Source organism: Vicugna pacos, chromosome 5 (genome assembly GCF_048564905.1).
Source record: "Vicugna pacos chromosome 5, VicPac4, whole genome shotgun sequence".
In the NCBI taxonomy this organism is placed as follows: domain Eukaryota; kingdom Metazoa; phylum Chordata; class Mammalia; order Artiodactyla; family Camelidae; genus Vicugna; species Vicugna pacos.
In genome coordinates this window covers 82,150,170-82,175,237 of record NC_132991.1, presented here as the reverse complement: position 1 = coordinate 82,175,237, position 25,068 = coordinate 82,150,170, and the positions used below count along the sequence as shown (strand labels likewise).

General features: G+C 42.6%; 1 protein-coding gene across 3 annotated transcripts in view; it reads left to right on the top strand.

Moving 5' to 3' along the window:
* The first annotated feature begins 6,229 nt into the window (after positions 1 to 6,229).
* EPHA4 (EPH receptor A4) overlaps positions 6,230 to 25,068 on the top strand; it is a 131,744-nt gene continuing 112,905 nt past the window's right edge. For all 3 annotated transcript variants that reach the window (XM_006207206.4, XM_006207207.4, XM_072961731.1), the window contains exons 1-3: positions 6,230 to 6,383; positions 9,388 to 9,455; positions 13,638 to 14,301. In XM_006207206.4, the coding sequence (XP_006207268.1) occupies positions 6,293 to 6,383; positions 9,388 to 9,455; positions 13,638 to 14,301 (823 nt within the window). In that variant the 5' untranslated portion in view covers positions 6,230 to 6,292. The remainder of the gene's footprint in view (positions 6,384 to 9,387; positions 9,456 to 13,637; positions 14,302 to 25,068) is intronic.

Below are 25,068 nucleotides of genomic sequence, written 5' to 3'. Positions count from 1 at the left end.
TGAATTTCCTTTTAAGTCCTCTTGAATAAACAGTCAAGAGGCATAATCTGTTGCAGGGAAAAGGTTTTCCCTATCTATGAATTGGCATTTATGATTAGGTGAAAGAAATAAAATATAAATATAATTTCAAAAGCAACATTTTCTCTACGAGTATGCTTATAAAGTTCCATTAAGTAAACAAGCATTTAAAAATTGATATTGTACTGTTGACCGAAAAAAAAAACACACACACACATCCTTAAAGTTGAGAATTATGTTTTATTAAGGGCATTATTGAGAACTAAAGCCCGGGAAAGCAGCCTCTCATATAGCTCTGAGGAGCTTGTTCCAAAGAGGTAAGGGAGGAGCCAGCATATATAAGAGTTTTGGGGGGGGGGGAACATGTAGTCAAACATCAAAACATTACTGCTAATCACAAAAAAACCAAACATCTCAAGTTAAGGATTTTAGTCATTTTCTGTGTGTGGGAAGATGCAAGATTCTGGGCGTGTTGAAATGATGTCTTTGATATGCATCTTAACTATCTAGAGCCAGTATCCTGTTTATCTCCACCCTGAGATCCCCTCAGGGTGCACCACCCTGAGCAGAGCAGCCGCTGCGGCTGATGACTTGATGGTGGGCAAAATTCATTGCTTACTGAAATGACAGGCAACAAATTTTTTTTTTTTGTCCGCAGTACATTATCTGTCATTTTAGACATTTTTAGAATAGTCAGAGATCTTTTGAAATTGCAAAATAAATGTTTGGGGCATTAAGTACTCTGCAAATGCTTTAGGCTATGATAGGGGAAAGAAAAGTTAGGTCTCCAAACTTATATTTTCATTGTGTACTAAATCATAAATTATGTTCATGATCTTTTTATTTTTCTTGCTTACAACATTTCACTGCCATTACACATTGTTTTTCAGAAAGAAAAAAAGGGAGGTGTGGCGATTGTCGTACTTATAGAAATTAGTTCTCTAACCAGATAATTACCTCTTTTTTAAAATGGCTAAAAAGAAAATTGTACCAGTTTATGTTATTCAAATATGTATTATCATTAGTGTTTTATCATAAAACAATTGTAATTCCAAAAGCTCTTTTCATAATCATTAATCAACAGAGCTATTAAATATCAAAGTATTTAATAACTAAAATACTTAGGGGTTGTAACTTGCAGCTTTACTTTGGCATTTTGATTTAGGACGAGTGGACACCATTTCCGGGGGGCTGTATGGAAGGGTTCCAAGTAAAAAGCATTTTACATTTCCTCAGGGTCTTAGCTTTCATGCCTGAAAAATAAAATAATTTTGATGTTTAACTCATGTTTCCAATGCAGCCCAAAGCAGATGCTCATCTAAATTCTCTGAAAGAAAGGTGCATTGCCTCTGCAAAATGTTTAGTTTTAGAGTTGCTATGGAACTGAACTGAGTGTCTTCCTCTCTCTCCACCGAAGCTCCCAGGAGATCGATGGTTTCTACTTGGCTCCCCCATCCACATGTGGCGGGCATCATGCCTGCTCAGGGCTGAAAAGAAACCTGTCACATCTTAAACATGTGGACTTTGGCACATAGTAGGCCCTTGAGAAATGCTTGTTAGGGTTGAACTAAAATTCAGGTATGGCATCAAATCGTCTCAGTAAAGTCTTGCCCCTTTGAGATCCCCAACCTTTCTTTCTTATCCTTTTTCTGCCTCAGTGACTCAGAAGGTCTTTTCTTGTGTCTTGGACTCTTAACCGTTCTGCCTAATCAAGACCTGAGCTCTGTGGCCATCTTTCTCACTCAGGTGTAAAGGGCTATCTGGCAGGAAACAAGCACCCTGCTCCTCATGTGCATAAGAAGTAGCATCAACACCCTGACATCAGAGAATGAAATCTCCAACAGGCTTTCCTGGGAGCTTTAGGAAGCCCTCCAAATGTGGTTTCAGGTCACTGTACTCCAGATAATAGCTTCTGATTGGTGGATATTTCATTAGTCAGAGTTTGGTTATTCGTTATCTCAAATATCTTGACTTAGGTGGGATTTTTGATTCCTTACACCTTGTTTCACTTAATTATTTTTGAAATTATTGTATCTGAAGGCAGGTGCAATCGCTAGGTTCAAATCCCGTTGAATCACACAGGGATGTAAGAGTTAAGTATGAGCAGTAACAAATCAACAATGTAAAAAGGGAGCCATTTAGAACTTACTCCCCCTCCCTAGTCTAGGAGTTGGTGAAATAAAGGGTTCTCCTCTCATGGAGGAGCAAAAGGTAGATCACAGGGCTTGGTGTCCTCGTGGAAGGGAAGAGACAAGCTGAACAAATTATTTCCCATTTACTAATCTTAACTGTTAATAGTGAAGTATTATTTGAGAGCAATGAGAGCCACTGACCAGGTGCCAGCTAGTATACATAGCTAGCTACAATTCACAGATTAAAAAAACCCTATCTCATAGAGGTTAAGTAACTTACCCAAAGACACACAGCTAGTAAAAGAACTGCTAGAATGTTAAACCATAAATGTATGTCTTGAAAACTTTAGTTCTGGCAATGACGGGGAGTCACTGGGGCACTGCTGAAGGCCCCATTTTTTGATAAAGAGACCAACGTCCAGAGAAGTCCAGCTACACTAGTAAATCTGGCAGAATGTCTAGTAAAAGGGAAAATGGATTCATGTTCTCATTCTAACCTTTTCTCTAGCCTTCTATGTGCTCTCCTTATTGTTGTTTATTTGGCCACAGGTCAAAGTTCTTTTTCTTGTTACTTCGTGAAATTGGTCCTCCATTAGAGACAGAAAACTCTAAGATACTTGGCATTATTTTAAAATGTCTTTACAAATTAGAGACTTTTGAAATTCAGCCTTAATTCAATTGAGTATTTAAAATGTACTTTGAAAAAATGTAAAGAAAATGTACTTTGTAGCTCAAGTGTTTATGTAGGCACTATACAAAAAGTAAAGGATTATAGAAAACATTTCAAGTTAGTAAATTACTATTTTCATTAAGCTTATAAGCATATTTACTTTGACATATTATTGGATTCAAAATACGCTCGAATTCTTATAACAGTTGAGAGGCCAGTTTTAATCAAGAGTCAAGCTAATTTATCTTAAAAATAGGTGATCTTAGGTACTTTTTGTATGGCATTCTCTTGTATGCTTGTGATTCCGTTGGGTGATTGATTTGTTGTAAACCCTCTCAAATGTTTGAAAACTCCAAAGTGTTTTCCAGTGAAGTAGGGGGTTTGCAGTGATGGTGGACCACGACCACCATCATTTTTTTTTCATTTTTCCCTTATTTTTAAGGTGGAATCATGTCTGTTAGGCTAGAATACTTTTCCTTCTAGGTTGTCACAATGGACAGAGGAATTTTCAGCATCTCATTTCATCTTTTTATCCTACTATAACTTTTACTATGGAAAACATTGAACACACATAAACACAGAAAGAATAGTATAATGAATTCACGTGATTCCTTTTATTCAGCATGAAAAGATACCGACATTTTCCAATCCAGTTTCATCTATTTAGTCCCGAATTCTTTTTCCTTCTTTTCCTTTTCTTATTGGAGTGTTTCTAGAGAAATCCAAGCTATCAAATACTTTCATCCTAAATAGTTCAGTATTCAGCATCTCATTTCTGATCTTCAGCCCAGAAATGCTTTAAAGAGGACGTTATAGTTCAGTTTTTCCCAGGTAGCGTTTCCTGCCTCCTGGATCTCCAGATTATTGGGCTGCTTTGGGGCTTGAAAAGGGAAACGGGAGAAAAAAGAGGATGTCACCGAATGTACCCTAGCAAATGAAGCCTTGCTTTCAGGCAGCTGAGGCCGGAAAGACTTTGTTTAATTAACATTCAGTGTGCATATTGGGGGGGGATGGTTCATGTTTTAGAAATTTGACTGTTTTTAAGGAGGTAGACCGTCAGTTTCCCATTTCAACGGCTCATACATGCAAAATTCAAATTTTGCAGAGAAGCAACCAGCAACTATTGTTTAAAAACGTCTTAAAAAGAATTGGAATGCTCTTCTGAGTCTGCATACAGAATGACAGGAACCAATATTCATCTTCTTTTTCTGTAAAACTCAGGGAGACACATGAAAGAACCTAGAAATGCATTCCTTACAAAGACTTTGTGCAGTTGTTTTAAATAATTTATATACACAAGCACATATATAACCCCCGTGTGCATTCAGCCCCCACTTCACCGGTGTAAAATCAGTGGCTACAATCATTGAAATCCACTTCCTCAGACTGTGACATTTCAGCAGTCTTTGTCGGAGAAGCCAGAATGTCTGGAGCCGCACAAGGTTCCCCTCTAGGTCACCGACTCACACAGCTACCGCCCAGCGCCTCGCTAGCGCGCTCACGTAAAAGTTGCCCATCTTACTCGACCGGGTCTGAGTTCGCACTGAGTGCAGCTCTCGAGCCCTAGGGGAGCACGATGTGCTACGGAGGCCAATAACCTGAAACCGTGGCCGCGATCTGCTCTCCCTCCACACTGCCCCGCACCCTCCCTGCTTTATCTAGGATTGCTTTTTCAGGGATAGCAGCTGCTCCGGCAACCCCTCGGATGTTGGCGACGAGTTTCTCCTCGAAACGCTTCCTGATTCCGTCTTCTGCAATCCAGCTAGCGAGAAGCGCGACAGAACTCCTGGGTCCTCTCCGCGGCCGTCCACCACCACTCCGCAGGGGTGGCCCGGGTGCTCCGGACTCGGGTGGGCGGACGGAGGGATACCCCACGGGCACACCTACTCTCTGCGGGTTGCGCGTTGAGGTCTTTGTCCGCTCGCCCTTCCGCGGAGGCCGCGCACTCCCTCTTCCGGCCGGCAGGTGGCGCGGTTGGTTCACAATGAGCCGCTGCGGGAGCGGGGACGGCGCTTTCCTCTCCCCGCGGTCGCTCTCCCGCTGGGACCCAGGTGGGAGAGGAAAACCCGGCCCTACCCCGCAGGGAGCCAGACGGAGGGTGGTTTGGGAGAAGGGATGGATGGTGGCCTCGGCAGGAAGCGGGGCTCCTTCAAACGTCTGGAGAAATTCACCGAGTAGCGTCGGGGGCCGGTCCCCAGGCCGCCTGCTGCGTTGCAGTCTCCCGGCGGCGCTCAGTTGGCTGCGCCCGCGGCCGGGGCATCGGGGGACGAACGGAGGCCCAGTGCTGCCTGGGCCCCCAGGAGGTCCGCAGTGACACCCACAGCACCGCGTCTGGGGCAGCTGCGCGGCTTTCTGCGCGTCCTGTCGCCCACTACCGTCTCCTGGGGCGGCGAGAGCTGTCCGGACTAGCGACGGGAGCGCAGAGCTTACAACCGCCGCTCAGCGCGGCTTCCGACCTCCCGTATCCGAGCCCCGCGCTCCCACTTCAGCTCTTCGCTTCTAGCCCCCCTGCGCCCCGGGCTTGCCAGGCCCGGTTCCGGGGACTCACCCACGGCAAACACACAGTTGGTTCCCCGCGGCCGAAGCCATGGTGGGGCGTCTGGTCGAGGTGGCAAGTCCTGTCCTGGGGCCGGGACGAGACCCACGGCGTGAGCGCGGAGAAGGGGCAAGAGGGGGCTTCTCTGTCACTAGAGAGTCTTTCGTTCCGTCTCTGGAGAGAGTGACAGAGCCCTGCTTCTGGCCGAGCGCCGCACCGGACTTTGGGGACTGATTAGATCCCGGCTCCCTAGGCGGCTGGGAACCAGGGAAGAGAACTAATCAAGCCACAAAACTCCCCTCAAAGAGCATTTCTTATGGAGGTGCGCCACAAAAACACAAAACGGGGCAAGGTAGCCGAGGGTGGCGGTGGCCGTGCGCAGGAGTGAAAGCGCAGTCCCAGTCCCGGCGCGCGGGACGCGAACACTTCGACCCTCAGAAAAGAGCAACAGCAAAGAAGCAGGTCAACTTTATACTTTTTTAGATTGCAATGAAAGAGCCTTTTCCTCCATCTCAAACCGCCCGTGGGGGAAGTGGAGGTTCCCAACATTTCCTCGGACTTCCCCCAACCAGTTTAGTCTTTCTAAGCTCCTTCCACTGCCCAGGGGCTGGACCCCTGAGGTGCGGTCGGGAGGACCCCACCGTCTCCCTCCGGCGGGGGCGGGACGCCGCGGAGCTCGCCCCCCTCAAGCCCCGGGAGACCGAGCGCCCTTCCGAGCCCGGAGGGGGCGGGGGCATGTGGGCGGGTTCTGCTCGGTGGGGGCGGAGCCATGGCGCCGCATCTGTGCCACCATTGGCCACTGGGCCCGGACTGGCGGGTGCACGTCACGGGCCGGGCCCACCCCCTTGGCAATGTCTTCAGCCTGCTGCACTCCTAACTTAAGCATTTATTCCACTGGGATAGAAGCGGCAGGAGCAGCGTTGGCACCGGCGAACCATGGCTGGGATTTTCTATTTCGTCCTCTTTTCGTTTCTCTTTGGGATTTGCGACGCTGTCACCGGTTCCAGGGTGTATCCCGCGAATGAAGGTACGAGCGGGGCGGCCTTTCTGCGTTCGGGGACCTAGAGGCGACGATCCGTGCGGGTGAATGATCCCCGGGAGCGCGAGGCCGGCGGGTGTGGGGGGATCCCGGCGTGAGCGGTGCTTCCTGACTCCGGAGAAGGGGGCCGAGGCGAGAAGATCCGTGAGGGGGAGGCGGGGACCCGTCAAGCAGCTTGCCTCCGGGCAGTGACCCGTGCGTGTGGCGGGGTTGCCCAAGTTTGTAGCGAAAGGACGAAGTTTATCAGCCTCTGCCGGTGAGGGCAGCCCGAGGCGCCCCGAGGGGATGCGCGGGAACCAGGATAAAAACAAACAAATAAATAAATTCTGTGGACCTATTCCTACCACCACTTTTCCCAGCCCAGGTCGAGGGGAAACGCAAGCCTTGAGCTCCTTCAGGGTATGGTGGTGCTCTCGGGTTCTTGCGAAAAACCTTGCGAGCTCTGGTTTCTGCAAAGTTTCCCGAGCCCTGCGCTTCCCGGGACCCGGCTGCCGGGCCTCCGCCGCGCAGCGGTCGTGGCGCCGCTCCCCGGTCGCCGGTGACCTGATTTCTAGCACCGGGCGTCAGACACCTTTCTCCCCGCCAGCCACGCGCCGGAGGGGTGCCATCGCTGGCCTAGGGGGCCCTAAGTTCCTCGATCGCCCCTCAGACCTGGGGAACCCGCGGCAAGTTGAACGTACTCGAGTTTTAGCCCCCAGATCTGTACATCGGGTTACTTTGGAGGGAACGTGCGGGACTGACTGAATCTGTCTCTGTGCTCAGTTTTCTGCGCGTCTGTTTGGACGTGATAGAAGGTCTGTGTGTGTGTCTGTGTCGGTAAGGTGGGGGTTGATCATTTAGATTCTGATGATCTCAGAGAGAGGCAAGTTGCGTGTGCGTTTATGTGTGTGTGCGCGCGCGCAAATGCGTGTATGTGGGTGCGCGGGTGCCCGCGTGGACGCGGACAATTGTGTGCCTTGTGCGAGTGCCATGATTGTGTGCGCGAGTGCTCTAGTGAATGCTCGCGCTCGAGCCTGCGTGCACCCATCTAGCAGACTCCTTCACCTTCCCACCCTCCCCCATCCATCCATCCATCCATCCATCCATCCATCCATCCATGTATCTATTCATACGTCCATCTCCAGGATCCGTCTATCCATCCCTGTGCAATCTATCATTTTCCCTGTTCCGAAGGAGGGAGCCAAAAACCAACTTAGCCTTGGTTGGGCAGCCAGTGCCCAGGGCTCGCCAGACGGAGGCTCCCAGAGACTCACGCACCTGCCGGCAGACACTGCTTGGGAGGAAAGGGGCGCTCTCTCCCCTTCTCGATCTCCTCCCTCCTTCCGACGTGGCTTTTGGTGCCATCTCGGCCGCTGCCACCTCTCGGTCCCCAGGGTCATTCCTCTGAGCGAAATCTTGCATCCCGCGTTCTCCTGACTACTTCGGCTCACACTTACTAGGACGTCCCCCAAGATCTCGCTGCACCAAACGCAGGGGAGATTTCTTGTCTTTTTTCCCCCTTCTTTTTATTTTGGAAGCAAAACTTGGGAGCTTAGACAAAAAGAACTGATGGAGCTGTAGGCTGATGTAGAAGGGGGGGTGGTCACCCCATCTCCGACCCCTCCTCCCCCTTAAAAATTAATTCATTTTGTTGCTTTTTATTCCCATCACGTTTCCTTTTCTCCCTTTTACCCTCCCTTTCTATTCCCTCCCTTTTTTTGTAAATTGGGTCTTATTGTTCCCTTTGTGTCCCTAATCCACCTTACATAAATCCAAATGGATGTAGCGGGCTTTTCTCTAGGGACCAAGAAGAGAGGAGGAGGGGGGCGCAACTCCGGGCGGGAGCAACCCGGGGAAGGCTCTACATTTTAAAATAATTAACAGACCCTAGGAATTCAAGCTTCTCTGGAAAACCAGGAAAACGCGGCTCATTTTAACTCCTTTGACTTTAGGGTGAAATGAGAGGGGAGGTGGGCAGGGGCCAGGTGGCAAGATTGAGAGTGGGGGTGCAGAGCAAGGATGAAGGCTTCCCATTCCCACCCCTCCCCCAGTCTGAAGAGCCAGCCTCGCTGACCAAATTAATAACCCAGTGGTTCCTTTGAGATAGGCCTTTCGACCCCCAGGCCTGCAGATCTCAGTGGGAAAGGGACTGTGGAGAGGTTAGGAATTCACTGCGTCCTTTTCAGTGTTCTCCGTGCCTAGGACTGTTTCAGCTTGCGCGGGGTGCAACCTCTGTTTTGCTGCCCTCGCAGTTCCCCTAAGCTTAGATGCACACACTCTTAGGTGTAGTACAAGCATATTAAATCTATTAGGCAGCCCTCCCTATCTAAAATTTAAACCAGCGATCTCCTCCAGAGTGAAGGAGGAGTCTCCAATTGTCCTCAAAAAGACCTGGCAAAGAGAATCCTTTAGTGTATTTGCATTCTAATTCCCCACGTCTGCCGTTCCCCCTTTCTGAAACTTTGATATTTAAAGAAGCAGCGGATGCCACATCCAGGGCCTATTTATTTGGTGGTGGAGGGGAAAAAGTGGTAGGGAAGAGAGCCTTTTCCTGACCCTTTGAGTACTCTCTGATAGAATTCACTTGTGGCTCTGTCACCATGATGATGAGTTATGCAGTCATCTGAAACTTGCAAAAACAAATATTTCCAGTAGATACCAGACAGAGATGAATGCAGATTTTGCTCTGGAGTGTAACTGCCCTACGTAGATATATTTATTTTTTGATTTGTACTTGAGATTCTCTATTCATCCTTTTTAGAAAATGAATCAACTGAGTCCTGGGATGGAATTTTAAATGCTAAGCAAGTTAAATAAATAAGGACCTGCAGATGTAAAGTGGGGAGAAGATCAAGTGAGTAATGATTATTTACATAAGTGAGACCAAGTTTAGGTTTTGATCAGAGTTGGATATGCACACCCTCAGCACATATGGAAACGCTCAGGCAAATGGTTTTTTTGTAGTATTGGCTTTTTGCAATTGGAAATTAATCTTTTTTTTTTTTTCCTACAGTTACCTTATTGGATTCCAGATCTGTTCAGGGAGAACTCGGGTGGATAGCAAGCCCTCTGGAAGGAGGGGTAAGTTCCAAGTTGCTCTCTGATCCACAGGGTAAAAAAGAATGATTAGCAACTTTCTGAGAGTCCTAATGGCTTGATTCTTGTTGATTGTGGTGAGGGGGTCAGATTTCCAACACGGCCTATGAAGTGAATTACGCTTTGTTGGAGAAATCCTATACTCCCCTTGGACAGCTCTGTCATGGAAGAACTAGAATCCAAAAGGGCAGAAAGGGGTTTCAAAATTAGGAGATTGGTGGAGGCATAGTCTTAGATGCCTATTTAAAACTAAAATACCGACAAGAAATACGATCTGGGGACCAAATTAGAATTTATGCCTATTACCATGATGGCCATGAAGTCCTGACAGGGTTAATTTTAGAGCAGTTGTTCTGTTTCAAGATGAGGAAAATGAATAAATAAAGATAACCAGGGAGAAAACGTTCCTAATTGTACCAGGAGCAGGTTTAGTTCTGTGTATGAGCAGCGGGGGGCTCTGTAACTTGCTATGACGGCCTTAAATCAGCTCTCGTTCCCTGGCACACTGAGAGAAATCCTTATGAACTTGAGCCAGGGGCAACATCTATGCAGGAAAAGGAAAAAAAAAGTTTGTGCGTTGTTGGTACTAAATGTGAAAAGTTGAAGTATTTGGATTCTTGGATCTTTGGGGATTGGAGAGGCTGGATTATAAACTATGAGTGAATGTACCACTGTTCATTTCTTCTGGAATTTGCCATCACCGCCTTTATCGGAAGATTCAGAGAATAGAATTAGGTCAGTAGCCACATTCTCTGCTCCCATCCTCCCCCCTTATTAACAGGTCAGAATGAATCAGCTTTGGAAAGAAATCAATGTAATAGGTAACTCTGGCTTCTGCCAAATTGAAATAACTCTCAAATCCTTTAAAAATTAAGCATATCAACTACCTTTACACACTTGGTAGTCTGTGCTGGAGTGAATTGATTAAAAGCAACAGGGATGAAAGATTAGGAATTTATCAGACCAAAATTGTAATGTGCTTCACACTTGGTCTTTGAATAAAAACAATAAAGAACTTAAAAAAAATTAAGATTCATAGAAATTATTTTGATGGGTTTCAAACATAAGACAAGGCAAGAAAGCAGTCATGAAAATGGAGAATTTTAGGCTGTCTTTTTCCAAAGCCAAGTCTTGTGATCCATTTGCAATAGAACGGAGATTGCCCTGCCCTCCTGTTTTTCTGCCTGAACTTGACTGCAGTTGGTTGGGTCTCTGCTGAAAAATTCTAGTCTGCCCTCAAAACCATTTTTTTTTTTAAGAGGGAGGGAGAGTGATTGGCAGTTCTCTGGCAGTGTAGACAGGCTGTATTCACTGCTGATTGCAGGCAATTGCCCTCATCCTTTGAATGCGAAGAAAGGTACAGCTTTATCTTGTGAGAGTCAGACTCTTGTTAATCCTATACCCTGGAAAGGTCACTGATTCAAGGAGGCTTTCCCATGCTACACCAGGGGTATTGCTCTGTAGGTTGAATGAATTAGATCTGCTAGCGAAACTGAGGATGAAAGGTATCAGTACTTGCATTAAAAAAAAATTAATGAGTCTTTTTTGTCTTACTGGCTGCTCCCAAGTTTGAAGAGAGAGTACATCTTAGTATGAATTTGGACCTGCCTTGTTACACTAAATATACTTGTGACCTAGTTAAAAGCAAGGAGTGACACATTTTCGAGTACACTTCAGGGTCTATCTAGTTTCTGGAAAGCTTTTATTGCAATTTAATATGCTGCAGACGTGTCCCTCCCCACCACCCCACCTCCGACTCTCTAGCTCCCAGACTTTTGAAAGAACACCTGGTCAGTTTTTCTAGACACAAAACTTCTTTCAATTGTCTCGATGTCCCTTAAAAAAAAAGATACTGTGCATAGCTGATTGTATACAACCCAGAACTTTTAATGGGCAGGATGTTGACCTCTGAATATAGAACGTAGACTTTTTTCTTTTCCTTCAATACTATGTGTGTAACACTTTAAGTCTTGTTGTGAAAGGTAAGAAATAAAAATTTTATTTGTGTGTAATAGAATTAGTCATTCCAAAATACATAGTAGCTATTGAGAAATTACGTGCCAAATTATAAAGTTTAATTAGTTTCTAGATTTTGTAATAAAGAAAACTTTTTCAGGCTTAGAATGAAGGGATAAATTGGATATCTACCAAGTAGGGATGGATTGCCCTTGAAAAGTTCTTTCTAGCTGAGTGTAAGAGCATATTTTAATCTTTTGATTAATCTGAAATCTCTACTTATTGTTAGATCAACATCTTTCTTGACTAGAAACTTGGGATTATAACTTTGACCAATAATGACATTTATTTGTTGTTGTTGTTATTTTTGAAAAGAACAAGAAACCTTATTTGACAATACCACCAAAGCAAAAGTGAATTTTAGTCACTGTTCTTTCATTTTCCCATCAGAACAACTAAGCAGAACCTGAAAATAATGAAAAATGATGGTTCTTGATGGCAACATTGTAGCAAAAACCCAGTTTCTTGGCAGTGTTCATTTAAAGGAGTATATTGAGTTTCTGACACTGACTGTAAAATGCAAAACTAAGGGGAGATTTGTCACTGTGCTGGTGAATTGATCAATGTGTTTAGACAATTAAGTTCAGGCTGGAAAATTCGAATTAGACCTGAATTATCTGTATGAACTCTGTGGAGATATCCCTCTGTGCTTTCATTTACATTGATAAATGTGTTTTTCCATATTTCCTTTGTTCTGAGATGAGAAGCATGCTGAGTAGGTTTTTTCTGAAGGTGGGGATCTATTTTTAGATTTACATGAATTTCCCCAAATAAGTAAATTACTGGTGATTTATTGCTTAGTGGATAAAAAGAAATTTTAATCGCCACAGGGCTCTTATCCCCCCCAATTCCAACTTTCATAATGGTGGCAGATGAAAAGGATACAGAATTTGATGCATTATGGCCCTTCACATAGTAACATTTCCATCCATTAATAGTTTTCCAATGCACAGATGGGAAACCTGTTAAAAGATACATTATGATTCTATGTACTCCATTGGATTGAATGGAGCTTTAAGTGGAGCTATTATAGAATATGAATTTTTTTAACTGTCTTTTTTCTTCTAATTATATTCACGTGTTAGATACTTAGGCTGATTTATACCAGATCTGTGTAAATGTATTGCTGTAGGTATTAATGAAGAATTGGAGGCTGCCTACCAGTCTGGTAAGAGCCCCCAAATTATCTTGCCGCTTTTAGGATTATTTTAAAAGCTATGGTGAGAACGAAACTACAGTCCTGCTCACAGTGAATTTTGCTGAATTCAGGTCGTCCCACTATTAGAATCTTTATGTTAGAAAGTAGATTGCAACAAAAAAATCCTTCCCATCCTTCTTGAATTTTCTTGGGCTTTCAATCATAAATACCACTTACTATTTTATTTTCAATATCCATAGACTATTGAGAAGCAAAGTGCGCGTTTATTTATGTGTCTATGTTTACTTATGTGTCTGTTTTAAAAATAAGAACAGTATACAAACTTTTTAATTGAATATGTACTCTTGAAAACTGTTCTCCCATTATAAATGACAGTGGAATTGAGAAATCCAACCTTATTCTATCTTCCCAGGATTACCAAAACCAGAATGGGCGATTTTCTTAAAAGAATAGTGACCGTGCCAAAAAAAAAACAACAAAAAACCTTTTTTTAGGTATTAAAGAGCAAAGTTCTGACAGGAGCACCTCTAATTAACTGATAATTGTCTTCCTTTGGCAAGCTTTACTCTTCCTGATCTTAATTTGCAGGTCTCTGCTCAGTTGTTGAAACAATACACATACTAGTTTTTCATTTATGAGTAAATTTGAACTGTTGCCACTTGAAATTGTAGCTGTTGTAATAGGTGAATTTGAGGTTGTTAGACCACCACGAGGAACTGCTGGGAACTCAAAAGCAATAAATCCAGCAATACCTCTGGATTTTAGGCAGAAGAGTGAAACAATTAAAAGAAAATACTTTCCCAATAAACTATCATCTTAGTGAGGAATTGGTGCTCCATAGTTTTTTTTTGTTGTTGTTTGTTTTTTATTTTTTCCTTATTGAAACAAGAATCATCACTGTCCTATGAGGGTTAAATGGAATTGACAAAACCACTGTAGAATGAAAAAAAAATTTTTTTTTTAATGGATGCATTTCTTTTGGATCTTTACAGTGGGAGGAAGTGAGCATTATGGATGAAAAAAATACACCAATCCGCACCTACCAAGTGTGCAATGTGATGGAGCCCAGCCAGAATAACTGGCTGCGAACTGACTGGATCACCCGAGAAGGGGCTCAAAGGGTGTACATTGAGATCAAGTTCACCTTGAGGGACTGCAACAGTCTTCCGGGCGTCATGGGCACTTGCAAGGAGACGTTTAACCTGTACTACTACGAATCGGACAACGACAAAGAGCGTTTTATCCGAGAGAGCCAGTTTGCCAAAATTGACACTATCGCTGCCGACGAGAGCTTCACCCAAGTGGACATTGGCGACAGAATTATGAAGCTGAACACAGAGATCCGGGATGTAGGGCCGTTGAGCAAAAAGGGATTCTATCTGGCGTTTCAGGACGTGGGGGCTTGCATCGCCTTGGTGTCCGTCCGCGTGTTCTATAAGAAGTGTCCGCTCACGGTTCGCAACCTGGCCCAGTTTCCAGACACCATCACAGGGGCCGATACGTCTTCCCTGGTGGAAGTCCGAGGCTCCTGTGTCAACAACTCAGAAGAGAAGGATGTGCCAAAAATGTACTGTGGGGCAGATGGTGAATGGCTGGTACCCATTGGCAACTGCCTATGCAATGCTGGGCACGAAGAGCGGAATGGAGAATGCCAAGGTAAGAGGGGCCATATTGGACTTTCCATGAGGGCTGAGAGCACGTAATTAAATCAGAGATGAGACTAAATGGAGTAAAGCCAGTAATTAGCAGCCCCTGTGGGATGTGGTGGGACAGAGGGCCTAATGAGTAAGTGCCACCGCGCTAGGTGGCAAAACTAAGACGTTTCTAACACGGACAAAATAAATGGTGCTGCTGTAATCAGCAGAAGGCCAAATGCATTTGCTAACAGGCACTTAGATCTGAGCCTGCTGGATGCGCCCTCTGAAATGTAAATGAACCAGTTGAAGAAGGCCTTGATTGATGCTTACTTAAAGAGGGCCAGCACGGTTTCCAGCCACGGTTCTCCTGTCCGGAAACATCTCTGTATATGGATATCTGTATATGCGCATGCGTGATTTAAGTGTGGCATTAGGGTTTGTTGTTCTCATTTCCTCCGGCTGATGAAAATCGAGCTGTGTGAATGAAGTCCAGTTTTTTTTCTGCCTCGTGGAGGAGTGTAGATGTGGCCCAGCAAAGTGGGAGCGACAAAGTTTCAAGTGCGTTCTGCTCCGCTGAGCCCCCACGGACAGGGTCTCCAAGTGGAATGAATCTTGATGAAAGACTTCTTGACTTCCCTGAGGATGTGATGAAGAGCTAGTAAAACCCTTCTTGGTCGGTCTGTGGTCAGAGGCAGTAATAAACTGTGATCCATTCTGATCCCTGAGATTTTGCAAAAGTCCAGAGTTTTTTTAAATCGTGTAAATTCCTATTTATCCTATTACTAAGGTGACTCCCCCTCCCCCCTCCTTAAAGTTCAGTGTATGCAATTCCCTCTTCCCTTATTTCTCCTTTCTGGGGAGTTTGCAAACTTTTTTTCTTTATAGCAGCTTTGTTTTTGAGTAAGGGCTGGAAGTAATCCATATTTATATGAATTGCTCATGTCGTGTGTGGATTAAGGCTTAAAAAAATCAGTTATTCCGAGGTTTTTATTTTTGCTTGGTATTTGTTTTTAGTGGTTATCAATAGTCTGCTGCTGTCAGGCTTGTACAGTTGCTACTAAAGCGTGTGACTCTTGGTCCCATCTATGGAACAGATCACATTCATCTTTCCTCAGGGTGATTGTTGAGCTGTAGACTGCATTGCCACATAGTTCATCTGATTTAGTGATTAAAGAGCCCGAAATAACTGACTACCAAACAATTAGTCTGGCATTTCAGCCATCTTAATGACAGGGTGGGATTAACTATGGAGCAATCCACGTGACTGATGAAATCAACGATTGTAACCTAAAGAAAGTTGCCTTTTTGGTAATTCATTGCTATAGAATTATGCATTCTTGATCTGCTAAGTTATTACTAGGTGTAGGGAGCAATGAATGTCTTTTCATTCCATTGTAAATAAAATGGAATAAAGACTGATGACCTCTGTTGACCTAGAGTTGAAAGGTAAACTTGTAAACTTGAAAATTTTAAAGTTGGGATTTCAAGCTTTGTGGTTTTTTTTTTTTTTTTCAACAAAGATTAATTTCTTTGCTCTTAACTAAGGGGCTGCTGAGAAAGCTGTTCGCAATTGAGACCCTGAAGTATATTCCGTCATTAATATTAGAAAATACGTGAGTGCATTGTTATTGGCACTTAAATTACAATCATCATAGCAGGAACAGTGAAGTGAACAGGACAATGACATCACATCACATCTTAGAGTAAATTATTCTGCTTTTTTGATTTTTGTAAGACAAGACTTGCACATCTTCACATGTCAAGATTCTTATTTCTATATTAAAAAACACACACACACATTTGTCTTCCATTTCTGGCTCAAATGTTCACGTTTCTGGTGTCAGTACATCTCTCTGTATCTAACGTCATTGATTTTCAATTGTTACAGAGCCCAGTAACTCATACATTGCTGCACTATGAAACTCCTTGACATTTTTACGACCCAAATTAGAAGGAAAAAGAGAAAAAGATGGAGGGGGAAGTGAATGTAAAAACAATTGAGCATTGTAGTGATTTGCTTTATGGAAATAATCTTGGGAATCCAGTTCATCATATGGTTCATGGAAGGGTGGCTCTCAATGTTTTAGGTCCAGTCTGTTTCTGAGTAAACTATTCCTAAGGCAAGGCCAGATATTTAATAGAAAGGGAAGGCTGACTAAGCTATTTTTGAGAATCTTCATTCTTTTCATTCTTGCTACCCAGGTATTTTCTTTGCTAGTCGTAAAATGATTAAATTCCTTCAAGGAGATACTTTTTGCACAAAACCTTGAACTTTGCTTGTTTTTAAACTACCAGGTAAGAATCTGATGAATTTAGGGAGAAGAAAAGACTTGAATGACAAGAATTCTTAAATTCCAAACTTGAGTGAGACTTTTTAAAGATGACTCAAGACTGCAGACATCAGAAAAGTAATAAAGATGGTTGCCTCCATTTGTGCCATTGTTACCAGGGTATCAGAGGATTACCTAGGTAGACCGGAAAGATCATCAAAACAAGGAGCTGTGTCTCAATTTGGTCACTTAGCTGCATGACCTTGAGGATGTTTCTTAAGTCTTCTGAGCCTTGGTTTGTTCTTCTGCAAAATGGGTTCGCCTATAAAGTAATTGTACTTAGCTTAGAGACTTGCTTTGAGGCGACAGTGATGTAAGATTGGTTAAAAAACATCGCCTTTTAGATTGTAAAGCATTAAACTGATGTTAATGCTAGCATTTCTCTTATCACTTGGCTCTTACCCAAGATCACAACTGTTGACTTTTAAGGGGTGTTGAGTTAAAAGGGTAAAGGGGAAGTCCATCTTCCAGCCACTCTTGGAAGTCAAGGGCAAAGATAGGCAGCTTTGCCTTTGCTCTAACAGAGAATAATGTCCATTTGGAAATGATATTTAGGGAGTGTCATTTTTTTCCCCTCTCCTATAGGAAAGACAACTTTCCTTTGAGTGAAAGAAAAGTGATTTGGAAGTGGGACAAGAAAGACTGGGGTGTAAAGGGAGCTTAAGAAAGAATATAAAGGAGAAAATGGGCAAGTCTTAAGAACTCTGGCAGCAGGTTCCTCCCCAATTGTCTTCTCAATGGCTCCACTGGGGCAGGACAAATAGAAGACCAGGTGAAAGGTCACCTACTTCCTCATCCATCTTCCTTGGGGTCTGGGAGGTCAGAGCGAAGATTGATTAAGATCTTCAATGTTTGACAAAAGATCCTTGGGCAAAAATGGCCCGAGCGGGTGGGGGCTGGGATGTGCTGTTGTTTGAGTCTAACCCTGGTCATCTGCCGAAGTCCTCAAGGGACCTCAGGGACAGAACTACACTTCCTCTTGGAGTTCTTACCTCCAAGCGGCACATGTTAATGCAGCTGGAGGATGAAGAGCCTTGTCCAGGGCCGCAGGGTGATGGTGGGCTTGCCCTCTGAAGCAGCTGCAAGTTCATTCTGCTCTTGAATAACATTTTCTGAGATGATTTGGCTCCGTCTCAGCAGGACAACAAAGAGTGTTAGCCACTCATCTGTCTTCTCCAGGAGAATGTCTGACCGGTGTTAGCACTAGTTTGAACTTGCCTTGTGATTGGCTGCAGAGAAGTAAGTAATTGTTCTAGTTCATCGGAAAAAGTAGGCAAGGCCCACCTCAGACATCTCCGCCCTCTCCACGCACACATGTCCCCACCAGTGAGGAAATGTTCCAGATGTTTCACAGGGTTGCTTTTTATTACCTCAGAAATACTAAGCAGGAGGAAGAAGGGAAAATATCCTTTATTAACTTATTTTTAGCTTAATTAAAAAGGTGAAAAATTAAAGTCACAGACATACTCTGTGAAATATTAATAAGTAATATTTTCAGACAGCATATATAAAAATAATACTAATAAAATTAAAACTTTCTTACAGAGTCACTTAAGGCCAAATAATCATAACTGTGACAAAATTAAGCTAAATAGGAATGAAACCTTGCTGAAATATACAATTTTGCTCTAAGTGGTTTGGGGCCATATCTATCTAGGACGTATATGATAAATTATTACATCTATGGTGGCTTCATATCAGTAAAGGATATCTTTAAGCTCTTTTGAGAAAGAACAAGATAGAAATGCTTTGATGGCTGTGAAATAGAAATATTTTATATTTGTGCCCTGAAAAGAGGGAGAGGCTACATTTAAAAAAAAATTACTTTGTTTTCCTAATATATTATAGGATCTTAGGAGAAAAAAGCACTGGAAAGGAAGTATTTAAAATATAGTCAGATGCTGTTTCATACGCTTTCAACTTTTGACATTTTTCTTCTACCTTTGAATCATGTCTTTAAGAATGAATTGCTTAAATCGCATGGCTGCTTTTATCTCTGGCTTTGAAGCATGGCTGTGATCATTGAAAGACGCAATTCTTTATACACGAGAAGAGCAGGGTTTAATTATTGTCCTTTTTCTGTTATACTTTTTTTTATTTTCGTTTCTGCATGTGACCAGGTTTCTTTTGTGAGTGTGAAGCAGGCAGTGGTCTCTATTTTGGATTCACCAAAGCATCGCATAGGAATTATCTCAGTTAGGGATTTTTGAATCCAGTATTTAAGATTTGATGACTTATTTTAATCTGACTGAGCTTCCTTGTACTTTTCAAAAATGTATTAAGACATAATTATTCTGTTAAGACTCAAGGCTTAAGGAGAAAGACTGATTAAATGGCTTTTCAGCTACTACTGTGCAGAGCAGAGGTGGTCATGATATACGTTTGACTTTCTCATCATTGAAATTTAATACTTAAAATTTTTTAGGAAGGGTTTTTTTTTTTTTTGCATTTAACTGATGAATTTAACATTACCAAATAACTGTATGCTTCAAACTCTTATTCCAATTTTTTCTGAGTTACCACTCTTTACAATTTGGCAGATAACCCAAACATATCTATATACATCTATTTAAAAACAATAACAGACATAGGGGGATGGGTATAGCTCAGTGACAGAACACGTGTTGAGCATGTGCCAGGTTCTGTGTTCAATTCCCAGAACTTCCATTTAAAAAAACACAAAAACAAAACAGAAATGGAATAATCCTCTTGTCATCTTCTCTTCATGATGTTTGACTGTTTATCATGGACCATGGACATCATCCCATATGAAAGGATCAAATTTTTCTTCATCCTTTATAATTGATAATTAATATTCTGTATTATGAATATATCATACTTCATTTAGTGTTTTCCCTTATTTGTTGGCAGGGCGCTTTAGTTTTTCCTAGTAATATTTTTAAACAAGTCCTTTAATTAGCAAATCATGCACATATATTTTTTGTTAAAAAATTGAATGATTAACCTTGTTTTTTTTTTAACTTCATCTTGGATGAATGAATTTAGTAAAACCTCCTGACCACACAGCATGTAAATGGGGGAGTTCAGTCCGGGATAACCAGACAAGTAACACCACCAAGGATTGTGGAACATAGTGGGGGGTCTCATTAAATGTTCATGGAATGAATGAATAAATAAATGCGTAAGGAATTGTGGCCCGTTTCATATTAAACATTTATTTGGTGGAGTAATGTTTCAGGGAGTCAACATGATGTATCAGAATCTTTGCATGGGACTAATGTATTCATTGGGTCTTAATGTTTTTATCATGTTTATGATCATCTCTGTGCCTGAATGTTCAAAAATCTCTGTGGCCCATGAGTTAACATAGTGCAAAATAAGACCTCCATTGGAGTCTGAGACTTGGGTTTAGTTTCCAGGTGTGCTGCTTTACCAGGTGTGTGTTCACAGTCACTGACTTAGCCTCTCAACCTTCAAGTTTACCTCTACACATTGGTGAGAGTAGTATGTTATCGAGTCTAATACACATATAAAAGGATGAATGTGTAAAGGGTTTAGCACAGTGCCTAGGATCATTAAGCACTTAGGAAGTAGAAAATGTTATTGTTAATTTTATTGTTGTTCCATAGAAATGTGACGTTATGGGCTATTTGACCATTGCCTGTCCAACAATTACAGCAGTTGGCTTAAGTTTCAGAGTAGAATTTGTTTTTTTGGGGGGGGTGGGGTGTGTGGGAGGGTTGCATGGTGATATATGCAAGGCTAGGGGATGGGGTGAAATGGCTGACTTGTCTGCGTTGATCAAACCCTGCATTCCCCAGGTTACTGTAGCGGTTCTCAAAGTGTGTCCCAGTTGGCTTCCTCACGTCCCTTTCATGTGGTCTGCAAGGTGCACACTTTCTAAATACTAAGGTGTCATCGCCTTTTCCCTCCCCTTTTCTCAGAGTGGAGTTTTCCAGGGGCTACCTGAAGTGTAATGTCTCATCAAATTGAATACAGAAGCAAATACGAGAATCCACCTGGTCCTCTAGTAAGCCAGACATTAACAATGTCACTCTTCTCGCTAACTCTGTTTTAGTAAAGATAGCTTTTTTTTAATTAAAATATGTACTTTGTGTTGACAGGTAATGGGTTTATTATTGATACATTTAAAAAATATTTTTGGAGTAATTAGCTTTATTTATTTTTTAATTAATTAATCAATTAATTAATTAGGTACTGGGGATTGACCCAGGACCTGATGCGTGCTAAACACACGCTCTACCGCTAGAGCTATACCCTACCCCCCTATTATAGATATTTTTTAATGAATTGATCTCAGTTTCAATTTGTAATGGTAAATACCGGTAGCTTTAAGTCACATAAACAAGAACACTTTGGCATCCTCGATATTTTCAAGCGGGTAAAGTGATCATGAGACCAGAAAGTTTGAGAGCCACTGCCTTAGTCCATCGGCTCTTTAGTTTCCGGGGCAGGGACCGAGAGTGTTCTGGCTTCTGTAGACACTTGAAAATGAGACTAAAATAAGAAAGTTCCGAAAACTTTCCGAATCTGGGAGATTTAGGCAGCTTAGAAGAATGATATTTTATTTATTCAGCTGTTCAGATGTTTCTGTAAAATAAGGCGGCGATGGGTAGCCCTTAGCTTTCTAGAAACGGTTTATCTGTGTCTAGCAACATGCCTCAGTGCTCTCTTTAGTTTTCCTGTGCTGGTGAGAAGGAATGATTAAAGAAGGCCTCCGCTGTCCCCTGGCCCCTGAGAGGCTGTATCTTTTTTGCTTTGGGCAGAAAACTTTTCCCATTGTGTCCCCTTGGAGCGGGTACCCCTGAGCTGTTTTGCAGGGAGGAGAGCAGGTGAGGTCACTGGGCTCCGTGATCAGGAGAATAATTAATAGTCGCATGACTAAATGGACATTTTATGAATATTCAGGGTCTATTTGGGCTTCCTGGGAAACAACGTGTTGGTAAGAATGACAACTCCCTCTGGAGAAACGCTGAGCGTTTTCTGGGTGAATGAGGGTCCTCAGCTGTCGGCCTGGGATGGCTGCGGCAGATCCCTCATTTGCATGTTCTGTATGCACCCTCATGCAAAACAGCACACCCATTTCCCCCGTTCACAAAGGCAACGAGGGCTTCCTTTGGAAACTCCAGCCAAAATCTCCTTCTGTTTATGCAGAACCCAATGATTTAGACACCATGCAAATTAATTCGGTTTTGATTTGAACGCTTCCAGAGACTGGGGATGGGGAGGCGGAGAGTGGGCTATTTGCACAGGGCCCTTTTTTTGCACACCCCCCCCCCCCGACCCCTGTCCTCTCGTGTGTGGCTGCTTGTCACTCTCTAGCCCCCTGCCCCATGTAAAAACAACCCAAGCTCCCGCTGCTCATTTTATTTTGACCTTTGGAAAGGAACCTAGTCTTGGTGAATCCCGTGGCTTGTCTGTTTAGTGACAACTTCGGCTGGAATCTTGCTGCTCTTTCTGAGCTGGGAGAAGATGGCACTATTCAGATTATGCTAGGAATGCTTAGAAGAGTCCCGACAGAGGGTTTAAAAAAATTGTCAAGTAAAAAGATAAAATTCTTTGAGGAAGAATTGTCAGATCACAGGAAGTTCGGAAAACAGGCTTTAGGTCTCTGGTGGGCTGGGATCTATTCATTCCTTCAACAAATGGATATTGAAAGCCTATAATGTACAAATCACCATTGGTATTTTCATTGTGTTTCTACATCTATGAATGAGTACATCAGTCTTTATAGCAAGAATCATGATTAAAATCCCTTCTTTTCATGTATGCCCCAAATTTAGACATTTGTTTAAAAGCTGTACTGACCGTAATTCTGTTCCTCATTCATATGTGTATTCACTATTGCCTTTTGAATTCCTGTCTTCCCATCCCACCCAGTGTCTCCAAATTTACTTAACCTTTGCTTTCTTCCTGAGAATGGAAAATTCGAGCACACTACATATTTAACTCAACAAACTTCACTCTCCGCTTTACAAACAGCACCATCTTCAGAAGGTCATGATCATATGTATTCTATAAGCTGGAAGAAGAGGACTTTGCATGAAATGTTTTTGAAGTTCAATTAGTTTTGAGTTCAAGCTAATTTCACAGGGCAGAAGACCAGCATAGCCAGACTTTGCAGCGTAATTAAGTGAAGGCAGGGTCAGCTAAAACAGCCAAACGTGGAAGAGCTTTGGTTTAGCTCCACATGGTCTGACAAAGTTTGATGGTGCTGTTCAGAGTCCATTTGGGATGGATTATTAGGATTAAAGAACAGCGGACGGCTCTGTACTTGGTACGTTCTCTCATGTCATTAGTGGATGAGAAAATTCAGCTGCTTATCTGGCTCTTGTTTCTAAGGATGGATTTAAACAGACCCACACTTCTCGAAGGTGATCTTACTAACCTCTTCTTAATAAGTTACAGATCTCAAATTGCTCAAAATCCTTAAAATACCATTTGAAGTCAGTTGATTGATAATTATCATTTCCCCTACGTGTACAGATATTTTCCGCAGCAGTCCAAAGCTATGGTACAGTTTCTTAATTACCCAGATAATCCTGTTTGCTTGTATTTTTAAACTATGAAGTGCTGGGTAATTATTCAATTCTTAATAGAAGGCAAATGGCAATATAAACAATAATTAGGATGTTAGACAGACTAATGCGCTTCAAAGCAAATTGGATTTTTTTCATACTGTTCAGCATGAAGTCCCATAAAGCTAACGATTTAGAAGCAACGCAAAAAAAAAAAAGGGAGGGGTTCCATTTTTGTTCATATTTTATGGCGTTATCTCTTCATGGCTTGTTTCTGTGAATAGCAGTTTGCCCCAGTGAAGCTGGCCGACTGTTTCCGGAACAATCACTTCCCTGCTGTTTGACGTTTGCCTGTGTTCTCCCAGGCCTCCAGACTGGTCCTTTGTCTGCTGCAGATCGCAGGGGTCAGAGGTTAACAGAATACTGATTTCCTCCCATAATACCATGGCAGGTAAATATGGGCCAACCTCATGATCAGCTAAGACGCAGCTCAGTAAGGAATGCTGTTCTCATGGGCTTTTTGTCCTTAAGAACTTCGTGGACTTCAGTTTCCCAGCAATTGCCTTCTGCAAGGCCTTCTTCATTATAGGCGCTGGCTGCCGGCTCTTTTATATGGCTTTTTCCGTTAATAACCATTCACCACTAACAATATGTCCCCAGAAATACATGACCTGAAAACTATGAGCAAATCACTGCATTTGATGAATTAATTTTACAAACTTAATAAATACTTTGCAGTCTTTACGCACTTAATTATGTCTTGTAGTCTTATCTGTAACTGTGTGCTTCATTGATGAAATAATAAACTGATAACAAAGGCAGTGGACAAAGGTACTTTAATAATGGTGCTCTTACCCACCCCCCTTCTTTTTTTCCTCTAGCCTTCATGGTGTGTTGCCAGTTAGAAGTATAATTAAATGAACAATTTCATTCCCATTTTCACCATTTAAGGAGATGTCCGAGCATTCATCAGTATCAGTGTTAGTGATACTTCACATTAGTTTAATTATATCAGTCCTAATTTTTCTCCCAAGGATTAATGTAAGCTACTCAATAGATTGCATCCTAATTGGTTATGATGGACACACAGGCTTTAGAAGTTTTGTTTTAAACTTTCACACTTCTTGTTACCATTCAATTAATTTCAGGACACCTTTGCATATATTACTATCCCATTTCTGTTTGGCCAGCTTCCTTCACGTTGCACTGTGAACTTGATGCTTCGATTCATTTGTTTTCAGTTTTAAGTGTTTGAAAAAGACATCTCCACTTTGAAAAACAGTTCCCTTTTGAAGTGTCCAGCTTGTCAACGACTGAAGCAGCCCCCGGGCCAATTAGCATGTTAAAAGAATGGATCAATACTTTCTGCCTCCTCCACCCTTCTTGCTCTCTTCCGAGGGGGAAGAGTTTTGAAGACCCCTAGGAGGCTCTTGACAGATGTGCCAGGAGACTTCAAGAGGATTGTCGATTGTTCTGAGTGGGGAGCATTGACAGTTTGATCTAGTGCCCAGACGGCTTCTTCTCCGCTGGCCATTTGAAAATGGATGCAGGGGGAATTGACAGCTTCAGGAAAGCCCCAGCAGTTCATGTAATTATGGAGAGGATTAGAGAAAAGTGTTGGGAGAAATGAGAGATCAATAGAAGGGCACAGTTGACTCGCACTCACCTTTAGTTGTTATCACTACGTTTTGTAACGTTTAGCCTATACATAAGGAAGACTTTTCTAGGTGTGTGTTTTTTTAAGGGTTATTTGAAACCATGCACAAGAAAAAAAAAATATATATATATATATGCAGCCACAGACTTTTGAGAGCAGACTTGTAGGTAATTAACAGTGTAACACTTGCAGTACTTAAGATGCAAAGGTGCTAATTAACTAATGGGAGAAATTGAGATTTCATTACTCTGTTCTCTAACGAGGTGCCAGCAAAGAAATACAGCTGAAAGTGAGATTTG